The 15,613-nt window shown below is 41.4% G+C and overlaps 1 protein-coding gene and 1 long non-coding RNA gene across 2 annotated transcripts; one reads left to right on the forward strand and one right to left on the reverse strand.

Annotated features, from left to right (window-relative positions):
* The first annotated feature begins 280 nt into the window (after positions 1–280).
* Positions 281–15,100, forward strand: slc12a2l (solute carrier family 12 member 2-like). Its single transcript, XM_014989108.2, has 26 exons — positions 281–1,379; positions 2,774–2,896; positions 2,976–3,051; positions 3,205–3,300; positions 3,589–3,728; positions 3,804–3,914; positions 4,835–4,943; positions 5,031–5,158; positions 5,354–5,438; positions 5,950–6,098; positions 8,349–8,456; positions 8,939–9,062; positions 9,146–9,247; positions 9,320–9,475; positions 10,092–10,191; positions 10,274–10,385; positions 10,464–10,604; positions 10,694–10,800; positions 12,111–12,190; positions 12,304–12,444; positions 12,518–12,637; positions 12,841–12,952; positions 13,029–13,115; positions 13,423–13,558; positions 13,641–13,708; positions 14,656–15,100. The coding sequence occupies exons 1-26, from the start codon at positions 951–953 to the stop codon at positions 14,789–14,791; spliced, it is 3,276 nt and encodes a 1,091-aa protein (XP_014844594.2). The 5' UTR covers positions 281–950; the 3' UTR covers positions 14,792–15,100.
* Positions 5,628–7,658, reverse strand: LOC148157574 (uncharacterized). The gene is made up of 2 exons (XR_015764228.1): positions 6,159–7,658; positions 5,628–6,052 (listed from the first exon to the last, which is right to left on the reverse strand). It is a non-coding gene; the product is annotated as an uncharacterized LOC148157574 (long non-coding RNA).
* Positions 15,101–15,613: the final 513 nt, after the last annotated feature.

Raw genomic sequence — 15,613 nt, forward strand, 5'->3', positions numbered from 1 at the left:
AACTTTAGACAGTTTTAACAGAAAATTCAGCAGATAATTTCAGACACTAACAGCTGAATCTTTCCTGTAGTTCCACTTTGAACCAGCAGATGTCGCTGTTTGACATGTGACTCTTTCCGCAGTATTTGATCAGCAGGTGTTTCCCTCTGAACTCTCAACAGAAACACTTAAAAATCACAAACTGAGCATGAGCAGAATTAAAACTGTGCAGCAGAAACTTTAACTGTTTCAGGATAATAATCATGATAAAACGTGTTATATTCGTTCCGCTCAGTGATAAAATGACTGTAAATGAAGTGATTTAGCTGCAGAATCAGAAGCTGTGCGCAGGTTTGTGCCTGCTGGGTTTGTTGTTCAGTGTTTGGCGCAGAAAGCGGCTGTTGTTCTCTGTATGCTAATCCCGCGCGGATCTGTGTGAATGTCTCAGTGTGTCACCGATAACAAATGGCTTTGTCTGAAACGGGGCTGCGCACCAAACCTGCAGAATATCGGAAATATTCTCATTTCCTGCTGGTTTCAAAGGCTAAAAGTATAAATATGTTTTTAATTAAAGTTAACTTTAACTTTTTTTTTCCTTCAGTTATGTAAGTTTGTTTTGATTTGATGTTCTGATGCGCTCCGTGTGTAATGGCCTTCATCCCCCTCCTCTTCAGCTCCCCTGCAGCGCAGAGGGAGGAGGAGACGCACTCATCTCAATAAAGCGCTTGATTCATCATGTGAGGGAGAAAAACGCAGAGTTGCTGCAGGGTTCGGTGTCCTTTACGCACGGACTGCGCATCTCCGCTGTGCGTCCTGGCGCATCCATCCGGAGCTCAGCAGGAGAGAAAATATTGTTTCTAGATTCGTTTCATATCGGATTTCTGTTTCCACTCAGCTAGTAGGACGATATGTCTGTGAAGTGACGGTCCGGTTCGGAGCAGTAAAACTTTTCCTCTGTTATCGTTTGAATCATGTCGGAAAGGAAACCGTCGCTGAGGGCCGGCGGCTCCGCGCAGAGCCGCTTCCAGGTGGATGTGGTGACGGAGGGCTCCTCCGCCGCGGCCCCGGCCCAGGCCCCCGCTCCAGAGGAGTCCAAGGGCCGCTTCAAGGTGGTGGGCTTCATGGACCCGGGTCTGGGCCCCGCCGCGGACATCGGGCCCCCGCCGGATGTCTTCCACGAGCCGGACACGGCAAAGAGCGACTCCGTGAGCCTCCACTCCACGGGCACCGGGCAGACCCACATCTCAGACTCCCACTCCAACACCTACTACATGCGGACCTTCGGACACAACACCATCGACGCGGTGCCGAACATCGAGTTCTACCGGCAGACCGCGGCGCCGTTCGGGGAGAAACTCACCAGACCGTCGCTGTCGGAGCTGCACGACGAACTCGATAAAGTAACAATAATCAGTTCAAAGTCATTTTAGTTGGAGGAACATTAGAGCGAATCTCAGAATTCAGATTTTTAATGTTTTAATTTTTTAGACGTTTTTCTCAGAATTCTAAAAGTAACTTTTTGTTCAGTGTCCCTTATCCTCTTCCGTACTTTTGACTTTATTTGCCAGAAAGTCTAATGAACTGTAAAACGTGTAAAACTGTAAAACATTAGTTTTGATCTGATAAATTATTGATGAGGAGAGAATAAAACCTGAGTCTGTGGCATTTCCCTGCTGATTCTAAGGTTTTTCTGGCTGAATGAACCGATAACGACTCTTTTTTAAGATCTCTGGCAGAAGCTAACAGATGTTTTTTTCCATTACTTGATCATGGCACCAACTAACGAGGGTCTTTGGAGGAACAACTGGCCCACAGCATCACAGGTCCTCCACCCTTCTTCCTTTGTTTCACACCAGACTCAGTGGGAATGGTTGTAGATAAAAACCTCATTTTATCTAACAAACGGCTAAAAAACGTCCCATCAGAGTTCAGCGAACTCCATGTTTCTGTTTGTGACAGAGAGGGGTTCTTTTCTTCTTTTTTTCATCAGTTTTCCATCAGTGAGTTTTGGAGATTTGAAGGCCTGATAAACACGGAGCCTCATTTAGCCTAACAACCATCAGGTTCTTCACCATGCTGACATTTGAAATGCTGCTGTTGATACTGGGGGGAAATAAAGGTGCAGAGTTTGTTCTAGTCAAGACTTTAATAATAAGGCTCATTTCTGTTGGGATAGATATGTTTAGATAGACAGCACCATTTACAATCATCAGCATTTACAGCCAATCTGTTTAGTTTTAAAAGCATCAAAGCATAAAAACACGACTGACAGTCAAAAGCAATTAAACCTCTTTTCTTTGTGGTTTTTCAGCTGTAGTTTTAGTTTACTTGCTCTGTCAATTTAGACTCCAATCTTTATTAAAACAAACTCGACGCCTTTATTATCCCCCGTTCTACAGGGACACTGGCCCCTGATGGCCCCCAACTAGAACCGCCCATGCTGCAAACATAGAGTCAACAGAGCCAAACGAGCAGGAAACTCTGGTCTAGATTCTGTTCTATAAACTTTAATCGTTTTTTCACTCTTTAAACATCTCAGACATCAATAAATGGTTCCTCATAAATTTACTTTTGTTTTAGAAATTTTCTGAGGTTAATCTAAAAATTTCTGAGTTTTTTGGTTGAAATGTACTACTCTTTTTTGTTTTTAATCAACAATGGCCCTGATACATCATCCTACCAAAGAAGTGCTGAAGAATTTAGAAAACAAATGTTGAAACTCTGACCTACTTTCTTGATTTACCTGGATATTTTTCCTGACATTCCTTCTTTTTGTCATTCCTTCTCCCTTCAGGAGCCGTTCGAGGACGGCCTGGTCAACGGCGAGGAGCCGTCAGCAGCAGAGGAGGCGGCGGCGTTGATGGCGAAGGAGGCGAAGGGCGGAGCGGTGAAGTTCGGCTGGGTGAAGGGCGTCCTGGTCGGTGATGACAGCTGGAGTCTCAGATAAACTGAGTGTTTGCAGCCAGGTGTTGTTAACCTGTAGAAACCTGTTCCAGGTGCGCTGCATGCTGAACATCTGGGGAGTGATGCTCTTCATCAGGATGTCCTGGATCGTTGGTCAGGCTGGAATCGGTGGGTGGAAATCTCCCATCCAGACAAACGTTGGAGTTAAAGTTGTTCCTGTTTGGTTTTTATTCTCAGATCTGATCAAAACCTTGTTGGACGTGAAGTGAAGGAGTTTTTTTTGTTCAGGTTTTTAACGGTTTATGTGTTTTTGTGAAACAGGACTCACCATCGCCATCATCCTCATGGCCACTCTGGTCACCACCATCACCGGCCTGTCGACCTCCGCCATCGCAACCAACGGCTTCGTACGCGGAGGTGAGGAACCGACCAGCAGGAGGAAAAAAACTTCAGACGGAAAGATTCAGTTCTAACCACATCTAAAATCTGTTTCTTTCTGACTTTAGGACTAAAATAGATAATATTTGCATGACAGAGTATCAGGGCCAGACAGAATAAAGTCATAATATTAGCAGAAGATTCAATATTATCAGACAAAATATTGAGAAAATTGTTACTATAATCACTAATAAAAATAATAAGATTTAAGTTAAGAGTTGTTGTGCATCAGTATTTGTCACATGTACGTATTAATGACTATCTGAGGTGGAGCGTACTACCTGATCTCCAGAAGTCTGGGTCCAGAGTTCGGAGGCTCCATCGGTCTCATCTTTGCCTTCGCCAACGCCGTGGCGGTGGCCATGTACGTCGTGGGTTTTGCTGAGACGGTCGTTGAGATGCTCAGTGTAAGAGATTTATAAAATATTTTAAACCCGTCTGTCTGATGAAGATTAGGCCTAAACTGAAACATTTCCCTGCAGGATGTCGACGCTCTGATGACTGATGAGCTGAACGACATTCGCATCGTCGGGACGCTGACCGTCATCCTGCTGCTGGGAATCTCTGTAGCTGGGATGGAGTGGGAAGCCAAGGTAAGGAAACGCTGAAAAAACAGGAAATTATAAATTTGGTTCATTAAAAATTATCAACCAAAGTTCTTAGTTTTTACAGATTCACCAAAAGAACATGGGGGATTTTTTTCACAGTAATGTATCCAGTAGTCAGTTCATGGAGCATCTTGAAAGAAGTTCTCCTGTTTTATAAAGTTCTTTCCTTTAGGAATCTATGCTAACATTTTGTTTGTGAGTTAAATAAAGTTTTAGTTTTTTCTTTTGGGTAAACACATTATAAACTTATTAAGTCTTAGCTCCAGATTCTAGTGCAAATATCTTATTACACTTCTAATAAGACAAAACTTATTAGACAAAGTTTCCATCCATCCGTCCATCCATCCATCCATCCATCCATTATCCATCCATCCGTCCATCCGTCCATCCCCATCCATCCATCCATCCATCCATCCATCCATCCATCCATCCATCCATCTGTCCATCCATCCATCCATCCATCCATCCATCCATCCCCATCCATCCATCCATCCATCCACCCTCCCACCCACTCATCCATCCATCCATCCATCCATCCATCCATCCATATCACTTATTTTGAGTCATTAATTCCTTAATTTTGAAGAAAAAGTTCTCGTTCCATTAGCACATTATTTCATTTATAACATGGGGAAAGTACTTTGTCATAAATGAAATAATCTCAGTGGAACTAGAACTTTTTAATCAAAATTAATGAATTATTGAGTTAAAACAAGCTCATAAAAGAAGCTCAGTAATTTTGCTGAAAAATTACTTTAGTCTTAAATGTAGATATTTGTACTAGAAACAAAACCAAAAATACTTGGTAAGATTTTATGTTTCTGCTTCCTTTTCATGCAGTTCTGTAACTGGATCAAGAAAAGTTTCAAATGAACCTTTACTCCTTTTGTTCTCTGATCCATCAGGCTCAGATTGTCCTCTTGGTAATCCTGCTAGCGGCTATCGCTAACTACTTCCTCGGCACGTTCATCCCGGTGGACAACAAAGAGCCCAAAGGATTCTTTGGTTACCACAGTAAGTTTACATCCTACATGCCAACCGTCCTCTTCAGTCGTTACTCCAGGTTTTATTTTACTCTTTTTTAACTCTCCTGTTTCTCAGCTGCCATCCTCTTTGAGAACTTCGGTCCAGATTTTAGAGAAGAAGAGACGTTTTTCTCCGTGTTTGCGATTTTCTTCCCTGCTGCCACTGGGATCCTAGCAGGAGCCAACATCTCTGGTGACCTCGCTGTGCGTTTTTACCACATAAAATATAGAATTTATTTAAATTTCTGTCAGATACCCATTTTAAAATATCTGGTGTTCCTCAGGGCTCTGTGTTGGGACCCCAAAAAAAGATGAATCGACTTGTTTTTAATGTTTTCTGGTTTTGTTTTCATAAAATAATCTAATTAAAAGTGAATATTTTCATTTCTCTGCCGTTAGGATCCTCAGTCTGCGATCCCTATAGGAACCCTGCTGGCCATCCTCGTCACAGGCCTCACCTACGTGGCTGTGGCCGTTTCTGCAGGTTCAGTTAAATATACATTATTTTATTTTAGCTACAATAGATCTAATGTTCAGCTAAACTGAAAATAACTATATTTAAGCCCACTGCAATAAGCAATTAGGCAATTAATTGAATGCTAAATTAAAATGAGCTCCGATTTGATTAATATTTTGTGAAATGTAATTTTGCTTAGAAAACATATAATCCATATTATTTATGGTTTAGAATGTGTGAAGTTATTATTTCTATTTTATTTATTGCATCTGATTATTTTATTTTGGCATTGCGGAGTGTCCTTATTAGAGTTTTAGAGGGTATTCTTGTATTATTATTCCACCATTAATATATTACATGAAAATGGTCTCAAAACAACAATATCATTTATTGCAACAACTTCTGGGACAATTTATTATTTGTATATTTTGTGTTGGATTATTTTTAAGACTCTTTTGGTTTAAAATCAAAGCTAAATTCAGATGAAATGTGGTTGTTGTTTTTGCTCCATCAGTGAAGTTGCTGTTGTTTCTCTCAGGTTCCTGTATTGTTAGAGATGCGACTGGCGACCACAACGACACGGTGAGCGACACGGTGAACTGCACAGACGCCGCCTGTACGCTGGGCTACGACTTCTCCATCTGCAAGGAAGGAGGCTGTCAGTACGGCCTGATGAACGACTTCCAGGTACAAACACCTGAGGCCAGACGATGCCTCCAATTTAACCAGGTTAATGGGTGTAATTACCTCATCGCAGTCAGGACTGTGGATGGTGACATTAGCGTCTGTGTTGCTGCTACATGTTTAGCATTGAGATGCTACTTTAGGTTTGAATAGCTTTGCTAATAGGCTAACTCCTTTTAGCATAACTTTAACAACAGCAGCCTGTTCCAGCGCCCCGTCACGTCGGTTTTAGAAGCAGAAATTAACCCCCAGTGCGCCGAGGGAAGCTGCTTTGTCGGCTGTCATCGTTTGTTTGTGGATGTAGCTTGTGCGTCAGATTTAAGGTCGCACCAGAAACGCATGAATGCAAAGGTTCCGGCTGGGGATAAAAAGCGATTAATTGCGCTTTTTTTTTTTTTTTAACAAACTGCGTGACTGATTAATACAATTGAATGCGCTAAAGACAGAATACGAACTTATTGTAGATTATGTAATAAAATCTGGGCACCACATCTGTCTTATTAGAGCGTCAGACTAGTGTTATAAAGTCTCTTAATCTGACACCAATAATACAATAAGAATGAAAAGTCACAGTTAATGGTAATCCGGGTAAAAGTATTACACATCTAAATTTAAATTGTTTCTGTTGAATTTTTTTTCTCTTTATGATCCTGTTGTGTGTTTAAAGCTGTTATACACTCAAAAATTTACAGCAATATTTTGGGTTATTTATTTTGTCATGACAACAAAAATTAATTAATTTTCAAAGTCAAATTTTCATCATCCAACTTCAAATTAAAAATTAGCTAGCTTATTAAGTGCTGGGAACTAAATATTTAGCTTACTGAGAAGTTGATGATCTGAGCAGATATAGGTCACTAATCTTGCTGTGTTTTATGAGGACCACCTCCTAACATGTTCTTGTGTCTTTCCTGTTTTGAAGAGCGGCTAAGATATTTAGTATTTGAGGAAAGATGCAGAGAAGCTTGGGAATGTGTGTTACATAAAGGCCAGGGAGCGGACAGAGAGTGACGTGCATCAACACACCCACCGTCATTGTTTTCCCTGGAGGCCCATCGCTCTCTGGCTGCTGGCGATGCCGTGACAGGACACAACGCTGTCCCACTTCCCAGAGTCCAAAACACGTCACGGCCGTCCACACGCCGCCGCCGCACCAACAGCAGGACGCCATCATTGTTTCTGCTGCTGCAGAAAACTGTCATAACTTAATCTGGTTAGAAGGTGTTGGAGTGATGCTGAGGGAGAGTAGATGCCCTCAGACTGTGTGTGTGTGTGTGTGTGTGTGTGTGTGTGTGTGTGTGTGTGTGTGTGTGTGTGTGTGTGTGTGTGTTAGAAACAGAGCGGTTCTGAGCATTACACAGAGAGCCGTACAGAGATAATGGCATCTGTTGTTCTGGGTCACAAGATTCGTGCTGGTCGGACCTGAATGAGCGCATTATGGCCGCCGCCTGCGCTCACTTCCAACCCGCTGACACTGATCTCACTGAGCGCGCTCCAACACACCACGCTGCTGCTAATGTGACCACAGGACTCTGAACTAAAACACACTCTGGAGTATCTGTTACAGCCCAGCCAGGGCCGGCCAAGGCCTTTTTGGGGCCCAAAGCAGATTTTCATTCTGGGCCCCCCATAACAACAGCTTTATCATTTCTACGCTACTCTGCATGTTTAACATCGCTACCACAATTAGCATCATGTGTAATTAACTTACATCATGTCAGTGTTATCATGTCTTTTAATATGGCATTTAAATTTAACCGAATAGCAAATGGAAAGAAAAAGATTTTGAGATGCAGAATATTAAATGTGCTTTTTTATTTTAGTTATTTGTAAGTAACATCAGCTGATAACAAGTTTTACATATTACATGTGATTAATTTATTATTTGTGTACCGGCTATAAAAACAATATAGACATTCTTGTTTAATAGCATTTAGTTTGTACTATTCAATGTTATTTTCAATATATATTTTTTATTATGTTAGCTGGTGCTCTTTGGAGCCCTCTGGTGGCCCGGATGTTTAACTTGCTTATGTCTTGGGCCGGCTCTGATCCCAGCCATCAGGAGGCTCTCAGCCTCTATAGCCTCTATTTCTGTTTATGAAGCAGCTCTCAGGTCTGATCAATGAAAAAGAGAAATTCTGGATAAATAATAAATGTTTTTATGTGTGAGAACATAGCAGCCATTCAACCGGGTGTCCAGAGTGTATTTTAAATGAAAACGTGTGTGTGTGTATGTGTGTGTGTGTCCAGGTGATGAGTCTGGTGTCGTACTTTGGTCCGCTGATCACTGCAGGGATTTTTTCAGCTACTTTGTCTTCAGCTTTAGCTTCACTGGTCAGCGCACCCAAAGTCTTCCAGGTCAGATGATAACTTTTTTATTGTATCCACAATTTGAGTTTTTGTATTTTTTAACCCTTTTTAATACCTATATTTTATCTTATTTTATTGTTTTATTAGAAATTAATACAGGTTTTCATTGTGTTTAATTTAATATTTTATTTACATTTTTTATTTTTATTTGTTTATTATAATTTTGTTCCATCTAATTTTATTTAATCCTGTTTTACTTTCTTGCAATTTTTGTTTAAGCTGTTTAAAAAAATTATAATTTTACTACATTTTTCTGTTTTCATTCATTGTTTAATGAATGGAAATAGAAATAGTCTTTTATTTGATCGTTTTATGAGAATTAAAGCATAAAAATGGAGCAAGTCAGGTGCAAAAAGCGTTTTGTCATCCTCATTTCCAGTTTTTCTTTTCATTTTCTTAAATAAATGAATAAAGTGAGTAAGACTCGGAGGCCCAGTTGTATTTTCTAACAGCAGCTGCTGGCTCTGCAGGCTCTCTGTAAGGACAACATCTATCCTGGTCTGGGGATTTTTGCGAAGGGTTACGGTAAAAACAACGAGCCTCTGCGCGGATACGTCCTGACCTTCTGCATCGGCCTCGCCTTCATCCTCATCGGTGGGCAGCAGAGCTTCAGCCTCAGATAAAAACAGAATAAATATCTAAACACAGAGCTAATGAAGGTTTTCTTGTCCGACCAGCCGAGCTGAACATCATCGCTCCCATCATCTCCAACTTCTTCCTGGCCTCTTATGCGCTCATCAACTTCTCCGTCTTCCACGCCTCCCTGGCCAGCTCTCCAGGTTAAATCCATAAAATCAAACTTTATTCCTGCAGAAATCACTCTGGCGTGCTGATTTCCTGTTTGTCCACAGGGTGGCGCCCTAGCTTTAAGTACTACAACATGTGGGTTTCCCTGGCGGGGGCCGTCCTGTGCTGCGTCGTGATGTTTGTGATCAACTGGTGGGCCGCCCTCGTCACGCTGCTCATCATCCTCGCCCTCTACATCTACGTCGGATACAAGAAACCAGGTGGGAACGAGACGGAGGCAAAACCACAGAAGAAGAACTTGAATATTCACCATCAGCGGAAACATCAATGAAAAAATACACAAAAACCTGTAAAATGCTTCTAGTGTTTTTTCTACACTAAAAATGTCATAATAACCCCCAAATAATATAAAATCTCAACATACCAGTCATTTTAGAGGTTAACTGAATGAAACGTCATGGATTTGTTTTTAAAAGATGTAAAATTCCATATATTTTATATTTTAGTTTAACTCACATTTATCCATCCGTCCCAAAGAAGCCAGAGGTCTGGATGTGTATGGAGGGCCAAAACTGACTAATTTAAATGAACAAATACATTATTAAATTAAATGAATGTACCATGAAATAGCTACATTAAATATAATACGTCATCAAATCATTAAAATGCAATCTTATAATAGCAGAAGTGTCTCAGTGCTGCCCTCTTTGGGTTGAACAGCAGCTACTGCAGTAGCCTGCTGGTTTTCCTGCTGGTTGGCGTCTAAATCCAGGCTGAAATCAGCTGTTTTAACCCTGCATCTACTTTTTTAAATTTAATTCATCACTGATATTTGACCTTTGTTTTCTGGTTTCTGCCTGTGTTTTAACCCTGTAGATGTGAACTGGGGTTCGTCCACTCAGGCTCTGATCTACAACCAGGCTCTGACCCACTGCCTCAACCTGTCCAGTGTCGAGGACCACGTCAAAAACTTCAGGTCTTCTTCAGAAACTTTAAAGATTCTCACCAAAAGCTTGTCTGTTTTTTCCTTGATGCGTTCTCTTTGTTTCCGTTTTCAGGCCGCAGTGTTTGGTTCTGGCCGGTTACCCAAACTCCCGGCCGGCGCTGCTGCAGTTGGTTCATTCGTTCACCAAGAACGTCAGCCTCATGGTCTGCGGTCACGTCAGGACGGTGCGAACTGCACTCAGCGCCCTGCAGGAATGTTTCATGCAACAGTTTCTCCAACCGTGTCTCCGTCTCTTCCTCCAGGTTTCCCGGCGGCCAAACTTCAAGGATCTGTCCCAGGACTACGTTCGGTGTCGACGCTGGCTGATTAAAAAACGGATCAAGGCTTTTTATTCTCCGGTTTTTGCAGACAACCTGAGGCACGGGGCGCAGTTACTCCTGCAGGTACAAAGACCGATCTCAGATCTGATATGTGGATTAAAACTTGTTAAATCCAAATGAAAAGATTCTCCATGATGACTTCTTTGCTGCAGGCGGTTGGTTTGGGTCGTCTGAAGCCCAACACGCTGGTCATGGGTTTCAAAAACAACTGGAGCGACGGAAACATGAGAGACGTGGAGAATTACATCAACACAATACAGTGAGGGCCAAAATTTAACAATTTATCTGTTGTAGTTTTAAGAACATCAAAAATATCCGTCCATTCATTGTCCTGATCCAATTGAGATCCGGACAGGAAACACGGTTCCTCCAGAAAGTTCTGGGTCTCACCAAGGTTCCCTGAAAACAGAATTTACCTGAATCCACTGACTTCCTTTGTATGGTGCGATTTTAGTGCCAAGACTAAGACTAGTGGGCACCCAGCGGTGGAAACGTCCTTGTTGCAGGAAGCTACAGCGATTCCAAAGACAGATATTGATCTGATTAATGATCAACCAGAACCAGCAAATCAGAAGAATACTGGCTAGCATTAGCTTTGGAGAGGCTAACTAGCTTTTCTAGGCTGGTCATCTGCTACATTACCTACTTCTTATGCTGTCCATTAGCATGATAAGCTAGTGTTAGTCTTGGATAGCCTGCTTCCATTAGCATGATAAGCTAGTGCTAGCCTTGGATAGCATGCTGTCCATTAGCATGATAAGCTAGTGTTAGCCTTGGATAGCATGCTGTCCATTAGCATGATAAGCTAGTGCTAGCCTTGGATAGCCTGCTTCCATTAGCATGATAAGCTAGTGTTAGCCTTGGATAACCTGCTGTCCATTAGCATGATAAGCTAGTGTTAGTCTTGGATAGCCTGCTTCCATTAGCATGATAAGCTAGTGCTAGCCTTGGATAGCATGCTGTCCATTAGCATGATAAGCTAGTGTTAGCCTTGGATAGCATGCTGTCCATTAGCATGATAAGCTAGTGCTAGCCTTGGATAGCCTGCTTCCATTAGCATGATAAGCTAGTGTTAGCCTTGGATAACCTGCTGTCCGTTAGCATGATAAGCTAGTGCTAGCCTTGGATAGCATGCTGTCCATTAGCATGATAAGCTAGTGTTGGCCTTGGATAGCCTGCTTCCATTAGCATGATAAACTAGTGTTGGCCTTGGATAGCCTGCTGTCCATTAGCATGATAAGCTAGTGTTAGCCTTGGATAGCATGCTTCCTAGACAAATTTCTCCTACAGGAGATCAATAAAGTATCTTCTCTTTATAAGTAAACATTAATCTTGCATATGCTAACATCAGCCTTTGATGGGTTAGCATCTAGCAAGCTAATCTGGACACCTGCATCTTGTACAGCAAAGAAAAATGGTAGCCATCTATAAGCGTCATATGTTAGCGCGTCGTTTCTGAACTCTCTGCCCTGAATATTTCAGTCTCTGTTCCAGATCTGCTGATTTCATCATCTTCTCTACATGCCATGAATCTTTAGTGACACAAAGTTTCGTTGTTAAACGTTGCAGTGATGCGTTTGACCTGCAGTTTGGGGTGGTGATCCTCAGGCTGATGGATGGACTGGACATCTCTCACATTCCAGGACAAGGTACCTCCAAGTTTTTACTGTAAATATGTCAGTTTTCAGCATCTTCTGAAATTCATTCTAATGCAGTTCTAAGTTTTAGGAAATGTCAGAAACAAAGATGTTTTAATCTGTAGATGAGCTGCTGTCACCCAGTGAGAAACCGCCAAAGGAAAGCAAAGATGTTCTGATTTCCGTTGGTCCGGCCAAAGACTCGGACTCGGATTCCTGTCCATCCAAAACCCACAGCAACCAGAGCAGCCCGCTCATCATCAGAGGTAGAGGAAAACCTGACCTGCCGCTTCTAATCACTGCTCATCACATTTAGATGTTAAATGTTTTACTCTGCAGCTACAGAGACCAAAAGTCCTCTGAGTCTGACTGACCAGCGTCTGCTGGAGAGCAGCCAGATGTTCAAGAAGAAACAGGGGAAGGGAACCATCGACGTCTGGTGGCTGTTTGACGACGGAGGTCAGATTTTAAAAATTATTCCACCAAACTTATGAACCCACATTCAGACAGAACCAGTGTAACACTGTCAGGTTCTGTTTTCCATTTTCACTGCACTGAACTGTTCAGATGTTTCTTTAGTCCTTTTACTACCAGAAACCAGAGAACAACAGAGGAAATCCTGCTAAAGTGAAAACAAACCTGCTTTTTGTGTTTTCCTGCAGGTCTGACTCTGCTGATCCCCTACCTGCTGACCAACAGGAGCAAATGGGGCGACTGCAGGATCCGGGTCTTCATCGGTGGAAAGATCAACCGGATCGACCACGACCGCCGAGCGTGAGTCTCCGTCTCACGTTTTCTGTCCAGCCGTTTTCTGTCCCGATTGCTCCAATCTGCTGCTTCGTCTCTGCAGGATGGCCACGCTGCTCAGCAGGTTCAGGATCGACTTCTCTGACATCAACGTCCTCGGAGACATCAACGTGAAACCCAAAAAACACAAGTAAGACCCAAACGCCTGCTGCCTCTCCTCCGGGTTAGCTAAACCTGACGAGGTTTAGTCTCTGATTCAATGGAAACTCAGCTGGTAAAACTGCTATGAAACCAAGAGCTCAGTAATAGAAAATATTAAATCTGAATCACCTGGAGAGGAAACTATGCAGTCCCAGCCTGTTCCATATTAATTAAAAACTAATAAATCTCAGCGAAACTTTTACATTTTGACACCAAATGTAGCTCAGTCTTTGCAGCTAACTGTGTTGTAAAGACATAATCTAGAGATATTTCCAACAGTGTTTTTGCTGTGACAGTAAGCTGAGCTTTAAGGAGCTGATCGAGCCGTACCGGCTGAAGGAGGACGACATGGAGCAGGAGGCCGCAGAGAGGCTGAAGGCCCAGGAGCCCTGGAGGATCACCGACAACGAGCTGGAGCTCTACAAAGCCAAGGTTCTCTCTTCTCACTCACCGACCCTGATGAAAACCTGAACTCATTACTGAAACAAAGATGAATTTATGATTTCTCCTCCAGACCAACCGTCAGATCCGACTGAACGAGCTGCTGAAGGAACACTCCAGCAGCGCCAAGCTAATCGTGGTGTAAGAACTGCTTCAGCTTCCTTTGAGAGAAACGAACCGATTTATTCCCCTTGTTACATTAAACCTGACATCAGCTCAAAGTTAGCTGCGCTAACCCTAGAGCACCAATCATAAACATTAGCTCTGCTAATGCTAAAGTGCTAACTTTAATTCAAATTATATCTGAACGTGAGCAACAGCCTGTGAGCACCAATTTAATGTTGACATTTTTAAACTTAGCTAAAATGCTAAAATGCTCAAAGATACATTAGGTCAGCTATTAGCACATCAGTGGAATATTATTAAAGCTTACAAAACAGCCAATAAATTAGTGCTTTACAGTTTCTTATGAAAAGCTAATTTAATAGAAACTAAAGCTAAATGAAAAATTTGCTCCACTATTAGCGAAACTTTTAAGAAGTATAACTAAGTAAATGTTTTTTAAAGTTAGCAAATATGCTGAAGCGTTAAATGAAACATTAGCTCAAATTCACTTTAACCTTCATTCAAAAGCTTATAATACAGTCAAGTAAATTAGCGCCTTGGAATTTCTCTGGAAAAACAAATTTAGTCCATTAGCTCATTAGCTAAAGTTTACAAAACAGCAAATTATTTTATCTGTAAAAATGTTTAGGGGAAGCAAAGTGCGCTACATGTTTTCTAAGTTATCAAAAATGCTGAAGCGCTAAATGAAAAGTTAGCTTTGCTACTAGCACATTAGCTGAAGTCTGCCCACCACTGCTAGTTATGCTACAATGCTTTCGGCTTTATCACATCATAGATCAGCATTAAAACGAGTAATATTGTGGCTTCCTGAACTGTATTTTTTAGAAGTTTTTGATAAATATACTCCTGTGATTTCAAAGTTAAGATATTTTTGGGATGTTTTAATATTAAATGGCTCTAATGATTTTGTGTGTGTGTGTGTGTGTGTGTGTGTGTGTGTGTGTGTGTGTGTGTATGAGCAGAAGCATGCCGTTGGCCAGGAAGGGCACCGTGTCTAGCGCCCTCTACATGTGCTGGCTGGAAACGCTGTCCAAAGACCTTCCTCCTCTGCTGCTGGTCCGAGGAAACCACCAGAGTGTCCTCACCTTCTACTCATAACACCCACCAACACCGGCATGGTCACAGTTTATTTATTTCACATTTACATCTGCACAGAAACGGAAACATGATCAGACTCCAGGTTTTCTCCTGTCGGCGTCATTAACTTCTCTAATATAAAGCTGTTTATACGTTTACTGGCTTCACCTGATTGAAGACATTTAATTAATTATGGTCAACATTTAATTTAATGTGTTCAAATCCAGGTGTTCAGTTATGTTTTATTCCTCTGAGTTTCATGTTGCAAACATTGTTTTTCTTTTGTAATAATTTTGTAGGTGATTTTAATAAAATATTAACAAAACAGAAGTTTGGTTGATTTTTTTATGTCTGGTTCTGAGGTTTCATAAAGACAGAGAAACATCAACTGATCTTGCTGCCATATAATAATGCAATAATGCTAATGGTTTCACCACCATGCAGCCCTGAGGTAACGTGTTTGGTTCTTAAAGGGACATGCTCCCATTTCTCCAGCTGAAACTATGAAAAATTTAAATTAAATTAAAAATATCCCGTATCCCTTGTGGTGTATGTAGCACTAAAAGGGATTAAATTAAATAAATACATCATGAAATAAAAAAAATACCATTCAATAATGTTTAGCAATAAATATTTAATCTCTTTATAAAATTAATTCATTAAAAATTCATATAATTATTTTTATTCCATATATTTTTAAATAAATAGAAGAAAATAACATGTATTTTAGAATATTTTGGGGGTAACAGGCTGAAAAGTTTGGCAACATATTTTTGTACTTTATGTCTGAAACTGAAGTGAAGTTGCTTAATTGTGCCTCAATCTTAGCCAGTGAAGCCGTTT

Source organism: Poecilia mexicana, unplaced genomic scaffold (assembly GCF_051168715.1).
Source record: "Poecilia mexicana isolate PSO_F unplaced genomic scaffold, ASM5116871v1 scaffold_9, whole genome shotgun sequence".
NCBI classification, from domain to species: Eukaryota; Metazoa; Chordata; class Actinopteri; order Cyprinodontiformes; family Poeciliidae; genus Poecilia; species Poecilia mexicana.